The 6,963-nt window shown below is 42.0% G+C and overlaps 2 protein-coding genes across 2 annotated transcripts; one reads left to right on the top strand and one right to left on the bottom strand.

The window, feature by feature from the left end:
* Positions 1-382: 382 nt before the first annotated feature.
* LOC118332854 lies at positions 383-3,861 on the top strand. The gene is made up of 5 exons (XM_035668289.1): positions 383-691; positions 1,371-1,872; positions 2,009-2,182; positions 2,687-2,878; positions 3,048-3,861. The coding sequence occupies exons 1-5, from the start codon at positions 392-394 to the stop codon at positions 3,353-3,355; spliced, it is 1,476 nt and encodes a 491-aa protein (XP_035524182.1). The 5' UTR covers positions 383-391; the 3' UTR covers positions 3,356-3,861.
* A 347-nt stretch (positions 3,862-4,208) lies between these two features.
* On the bottom strand, positions 4,209-6,891 carry LOC118332234 (SOSS complex subunit C-like). The gene is made up of 4 exons (XM_035667415.1): positions 6,481-6,891; positions 5,814-5,910; positions 5,495-5,582; positions 4,209-4,708 (listed from the first exon to the last, which is right to left on the bottom strand). Exons 1-4 carry the CDS (start codon positions 6,503-6,505, stop codon positions 4,610-4,612), a joined length of 309 nt encoding a protein of 102 aa, XP_035523308.1. The 5' UTR covers positions 6,506-6,891; the 3' UTR covers positions 4,209-4,609.
* Between the last annotated feature and the right edge of the window lie 72 nt (positions 6,892-6,963).

The following is a 6,963-nucleotide window of genomic DNA, read 5'->3' as shown; positions in this document are numbered from 1 at the left end:
CCAATATATCATGTGACTATTTATGATTTATTATACAGCTGCAATGATTCATTGATTAATCGATTAGTCGAGCAACAGAATAGAATAATCGGTTTAGTCTTACATAAAGGAAAGGAACGATTAATTGAATAATCGAGTAAAATAATCATGAGTTGCAGCTCTAATTTATTATTATGCTACTTATTGCAAGTCTCAATCTTAAAGATATTCTGTATTTATTTAAGCAAACCCTTGTGTAAATCTCGGTCCTATAATCCAGGATGGTTGAGAGTAGAGAAAAGGCATCAAAACAGTAAACCTTGAAGAAGTTTGGTCAGCCTTAACAATTACTATACTCTAAACCACCACTGGTTGCAGGCTGTTGATACTCTCTCCTCTCTAGGTGTCTATCATGTCCGACTCGGTTCAGACCACCTCCGACAGTCTGTGTAAACTCGTCCGCTGGGCCCACAGCCACGGCACCATCTGCAACCTCATCCCCAGCCTGCAGCACTTCACCTGTGGGTCCTATTGTAACGTGCTGACACCAGACCCTGGTCCCCATGGCAGCAGTGTTCCTGTCGCTATGTGGGGTTGTGGTGCCGGACACGCCTACCACTGGCCCCTCAATGACTGTGGCAGCGGCCGAGGAGGCTCAGCAAACACCAGCCAGAGCCAGGACAGGTTTGTTCGAGGGCGTTCATCCAATAAGGTAAAGTAGAGTTAATAAGGTTACCAAGATAAGATTGTTCACACAGGATTTGAGAGCCAAGTCACCCCTCTCATTTGGGGATTCTGAAAACTAAAAGAGACAGTTGTAATATGTAAATTTGAACAACAAAGGCCACCTTTCTTGGCTTTTGAGCAGCTCTTCAAAAGGAGTAGTCTAGCAAACCCATTAAGGGTTATTCAGTCTTGAAACGCAGATTCTAAAGGATGCAGTGATTGACAAAAGTCTTCTTCATTGTCTACCAGAAATCAGTTTTTGAATACATTTGCAGAAATATGGTTGATTTGATTTTACTCTTGCAGTGTTGGAGTTGCTGTCTACTAAAGTGTCTTTTTTGACACCACCAGTGGTTTTGCTTTTAATCTGGGCTCTAGTGATTTAGTATTTTAAATCGCAGTTCCAAAAAGTGGTGTGGCTTGCAAGAAATGCATTTAAAAAATAAATGTCAAAATAAATCACAACTTTCCATAAAGTACAGGTGCAGCTTTAAAAATACTTGATCCTACAATTCCCATACAGAACTCCATGCCATGGTTTGTAATGCAGGTGTCCTGTAAAAAACTTGTAGTCTTCAAGCCCGAGCCAAGATAACCCTGATGACATCATCATCCGAGCGTGAGCAGTACTAATACCATACGGCATAAACGTCCTTACCTTACAGGTGACAGTGAGGGCATCATGTGACCTCTCTTGTAGCGAAGCAGCATCAGAGGCTGAGGAGTTCAGCAGCCGGCTGTTCGACATGGCCGGCTGTGATTCGTCGGCCACAGACGATGATGCCGACTATGAGCCTCTGCCATGCAGGAAAAGAGGCGGGGCATCGGGAGGAGCAGCTGCCGGGAAGAAGGTCAAGCAGGAAGTAACCTCAGCAGAGGATTTTGACACTGCTGCTAACATAGCTAGCACGGGGCTAGTTGTGACAGAGGCTGTCAATGTTTTACAGACTTGTCAGGCACCAAACACACACTGTCAAATCACACACACACTGTTGCCCAACAAGACCCTCCCACCCTGCCCCCAGCCCCAGCACGGACAGGATCTGGGGTGTGAGGGATTAGTGGACCCAGAGATGGGGCTGCTGGGAGGAGGCAGCTGCATGACAGGGACCACGGAGCAGGCTGAGGGATGCAGCTCCGCCACAGGGACTACAGAGAAGACTACAGGTACAGCTTTGTTGTGAGTGTCCCCCCCCCCCCACTCAAAAATGATTGAAATTCATGTTCATGTGTGTTTGTACCCAGCTGTCTGGCTTCCCGTTGCTCACTGTTTGTGTGTTTGTGTGTGTGTGTAAATCTGCAGGGGGGCAGAATGAGCTGGAGCAGCTGCAAGCGTTACTTTGTGCAGAGCGCAGCCGCAACCAGCAGATGACGGAGATCATCTCAAGTCTGAAGCAGGACAAAGAGCTGCTGCAGCATGAACTCACTAAGAAAGCCGAGCTCATCTGTGACTTCCTGCAGGACAAACTGCGGCCAGGTGGAGTTTTAGGGTTGGAAATCCACTAATCGATGAATTAAGTCACTATAAAAAATGATTGCTGCAGTGAAAGCAAATTGCAGTGCTTTTTAAATAATAGCAGGTTAGCAGTTTGTATTTTTGTGTAGCATCTTTGATGCAAAGTTGTAATTCAAAGTGACTCCTATAATGTGATGTGATGAATGTATTAATAAAATAGATGCAAACAGTAAGAAAAAACAATAATAAAATAGATTATACTGATCAAAATAGACCAAAAAATAAAATAAATCACTATACCAATCAGCAATGAGTGCTCTAAATGTCGGTATGAAAACTATGGAAGTCCATGAGAGCCAAAATCAAAATGAAAACACAATTAAAATGAACACTACTGAAAAAAAAAATCCTGCATGTACTCTGATTTAAAATACTGTATCTAAAACATTTAAAGGTGTTTTTTTTTTTTTAATTGGTATCTTATAACAATAATCAAAGTTGTAATTTTTCTATTTCTGATTCTAGAGAAGAAGTGGCCTCGTTGCTCTAATCAGATGGAACCGGGAAGTTCGCACATGACCTCTCCTGATGATGTGGCTGGTTCTGATACGCCAACGCTGTTTGACTCATTTGAAGAAATGGAGCTTCACCCTCTGAAGCTCCACCGGACCCTGAAGAGCAAGAGGAGCCGGGATGGAGAAAACACCCGAGTCAGGAGTAAGGACATGATGTAACGAGGAAGATAAACCACACTGTAACAGAAGGGTCATACTGTGGTTATAAGCACCCATAGAGTAGAATGTATGGTTATTACTAAATATTGCATTCATCTGCTTTTTGTTTGCGCTGGTGTGTCTCTCACTGTCCCTGTACGTCTCCTCTCCAGTGAAAAACGTGGTGGGTGTGATAGCGCGCTACATGACTGCCCTCAAAGAGTTTTGCCGTGGCGTTTCCATGAAGGTGGCCTTCGACCGGGTCGGTGTGGACCGCAACACCATCTCCCGTACAGCGGCCATAGCAGAGCTCAGCCTGGCCGCTCCGGAGGTGTTTCATGCACTGGCACCGTGGGACGAGAAGGAGGAGACGCTGGCGCATTATTCCCACCGCTGCAGACAGGCGATGGATGACAACATTAAGGCCAAAATCAAAACGATGAAGGCAAAAGGCGAACTGCTGCCCATCGTATCAAAGTGACAAACAGATAGTTTGCGGACTCAGTCAGAGGCCTACAATGCACACTTCTTGTACTTGTAAAAAGACAGCACAAACAGAAAAGATGGCCACATTTATGTTACTTTGGATGTAGAAATGAGTCTTTATGCCTCTTAGGGTAAGTGGATTTCTCCTTGTACGGTTGTGAAACATCTGTCCAATGTTGTGACTCTGGAAAGAATAAGTGCTTCTTCAGTTCTGTCATCAAACCATTAATTTATGCTGCATTCATGGCAGCTCATTTTAATCAAGTTTCAACTTTTAAGAAAAACATTAAAAATGATATATAATGACTTATTGGTTCATTCTGTGGTGGTCACTCAGAGCACTTTATAGTTACAGTATAGTGTAGTATATAGTATAGTATGATCAATTAGGGATTTTTTGTATTCAAGTTTCAGTGACTCAAAAAAAAGTTTTTTATGCATAGTAATACACTGCATGTGTTGTTTTGTGTACTGCCAACCACTGTTTTACAATAAACTACTAAAAACAGTGAGCATTATGAAGTAAGGCAAGTCTTTTTTCATTTTAGAGAGGGAAAAATATACCTTCATCCATAGGTATACTGTGACATAAAAAAACTTTAAAGAGTGGATGGTGAGAAACTAAAAAGCCTTTAATAAATATGGGCTTTCAAAACAGATGTCAGTTCACATTTACGCAGAATATGGATCACTTTAAAACTGGATATGAACCGTCGAGAAGATCAGAAGTGGGAAGGAAAACTCTGAACTGGTCATAAAACCCTGTCATGTGAACATAGCCATGGACTACGCATCTAGACCTTCTGTCCTCTGTCTTTATATTTGCAAAATAAAAATGCAATTCAGTATAAATAGAACTGAATGTAACAATTTTATTTCCACATATCGATACAAATCCATTACAAATGTAAAAAACCTGTCAAAATGTGCACTTTATGGGAATCCATGTGATTAGTGCAGTGAAACGTTTGTTTTTTTAGTCCCTGGACGACTTCACAGGATGTTTCACAGCCATCTGGAACTTTTCCTCAGACTGTTTTGAAAGCTTTTCTAAATTCAGCAGCTAGCTTGTTAGTCTGGAAAATGTAAAAATGATAAATTCACACTCCCCTGAGATGGTTTGCAACATGACAAACAACTGTCCATTAATCACAGACTTAAAAGAGGAAGCTGGGAGAGACGAGGGTTTGATGTGCGTGTATGTTGTTTCAAAGCTTTGTCTCACGCCGGGCAGCAGGAGGCGGGGGTGTCAAGACTCCGGCTCCAGGCGTGGAATGACAGGGAGGATGAGGTTCCCGAACGAGGAGTCCTGAGTGATGAAGAAGCCTGAAGAGTGTGCGTGTGCGTGCTGCAAGAGAAGACACAGTTAGACGGAGGTTTGTATGAGGGGTTGCTACAGACAATCACCTTTTGATAATCGTATTGATTAAACAAACAAGATATAACGTGTCTTTAGAGGTACTGGTAAACAGATTATGTTACCTTTGGACAGAGGGTTCCCCCTGTTTCCAGTCTTTATGCTAAGCTAAGCTAAGCTAAGCTAGCCGCCTGCTGGCCTTAGAGGCGAGAGAGTGGTATCAATCATGTAACTCACGGCAAAAGAGTGAATAAGCGTAAACGGGGTGAACAGAGTCTTTACAGAAGAAAGAAAAAGCTCACAGTACAGCAGCCATGGAGAAAACAACAACCCATTTTTAGTTTATGTAGAGAATGTAGGAGGTGTAAGTTCAACTTAATGACGTTTTTGTGTATGAGAAAGTGTTTTTTGAGTCTCATTATACTTCTGTGAGATTTTTTAAGTTGCCTTGAAACACCCCCGTCTCTCTCAAATAATGATTTTCAGACCTCAGACTTCAGCTTGTATTGGAACACGACTCAGTGCAGGTGCCTTTGTGATTAGGATTTGCAAACAAATATCATGAAGTCCTGCCAACCACAGGAAAACTCACTAACCCTGACTGAAAACCTAACTGGACATTTACTGACTAACATTATGTACCACTATGATTTAATAATCAACATAAGACGTAGTAACTTCCAATGAGGATGGATTTATTTCTCAGCTAATGAATTAGCATTAACAGTAATTGCTGTGCGTTTTACCGTGTTGCATTTGTGTTTGTGTCTGTCTCACCTGCAGGGCAGCTTTCTGCTGGGCAGCGATGTGCTGCTGCTCTGCGTTGTCCCTGAACTCCTTCAGACTCGGTCTGGACAGCGAGATGCTACGGGGTGAGAGGGAGGCGAGGGCAAGGTACAAAATAAGTAAATATATATACATCCTTTATAATGTTAACGTGTAATTCAAGATTTACTGACAATACATTCTCATATATATTGATATATACTATGATATATGACATCAATACTTCAATTTCCTCCATTAAAAGGGTTTCTCTAAGGCTTTAATTAAGGGAAAAGTCCTGGTACCCTCTGTGGCTGTGCACTATCCCTACCTGGCTCCAGGTGTGTTCATGGTCTGACTCTGCATCAACCGTCTCCTCTCCTTCTCCAGCTCGGCCAGGATCGCCACCCGTGTCTTGTTTGGGAAGGCTGGATGGATAAAACCAAAAGAAGATGAAGAGAGAGAAAGACAACAGGGAAAGACAGAGGGATGAAAAAAAAAATATGTATTGGCTAACGTGACTTACTTCATCTAATGAAGGGCCACAGTTTGAGTAAATGCAGATGATTGTTAATCCCAAATTAACTGACACTGACAACACACCACGAAGAGGTAATACAGAAGATAATGTTTAATGTCATAAAGTTATTTAATGCTTTACAGACAAGAATGTGTAGGATTAGGATGACATTTGACTTAAACAGTACTTTTGCCCTCACTTTATATAACTAGAAACTAGATTTCATTCAGCTTCCCTGCATCACATCCTGTAGATTTTTTTTAAAATTATTATCACTTTCTATAGAGTCACTGTTTGAGAGGAAAGTGACAGAAGTTATACAATTACAATTAGCCAGTTAGCTATAAGAGGAACCCCAGAGCAAAATGCTTTCAGGGGGTCCAGGATTTGCAGCTACGCCCCTGGACCCGGTTACACATTGATAAAGACAAAAGAACTTTAACTACCAATATAATTTGTCCCTAAACAAAAGAATTACCTTGTCCTGGGGGATTAGTAGCCATGTCGGTGTCGGTAGGAAGAGGCAGGTGAAAATAACAAACTACAGGAACGATTAGCTAACCTATATGAATGATTGGGCTTCAATTGTGTTTGTGTTTCCTTCCGCCCAGCTAATGTTGCACTGGTGGATAACAGACAACCATAAAAGTCCCCTCGGATGATAAACGTAACTCAAACTTGAGCGGGATAAATGACGAAGACCTTGCTGTTGTACACCAATGAAACAGTAACTGAAAGTTTAAAATAACAATAAAACTCTTGGTTATGTGCGGTCGGTCGGTCGCATTTTGCCTCTGGAGACCCTGTACCGGTTTCTCACTCAACGTTGGGTAGGCTAGGTAGATAGAAGTGAAAGAAGAGGTCTCTCTCTGCTCATATCTGCGGAACCCAAAACGTGCATTAACCAAGACAACGTGAAGGCTAACAAACAAGAATGATGATATTTCCTTAAAAATAAAAT

This window comes from Morone saxatilis, unplaced genomic scaffold, assembly GCF_004916995.1.
Source record: "Morone saxatilis isolate NCDOM2014 unplaced genomic scaffold, NCSU_SB_2.0 Contig21, whole genome shotgun sequence".
Lineage (NCBI taxonomy): Eukaryota > Metazoa > Chordata > Actinopteri > Moronidae > Morone > Morone saxatilis.
Note: the sequence above shows the minus strand (reverse complement) of the source record. Positions and strands in the feature narration are given on the sequence as shown.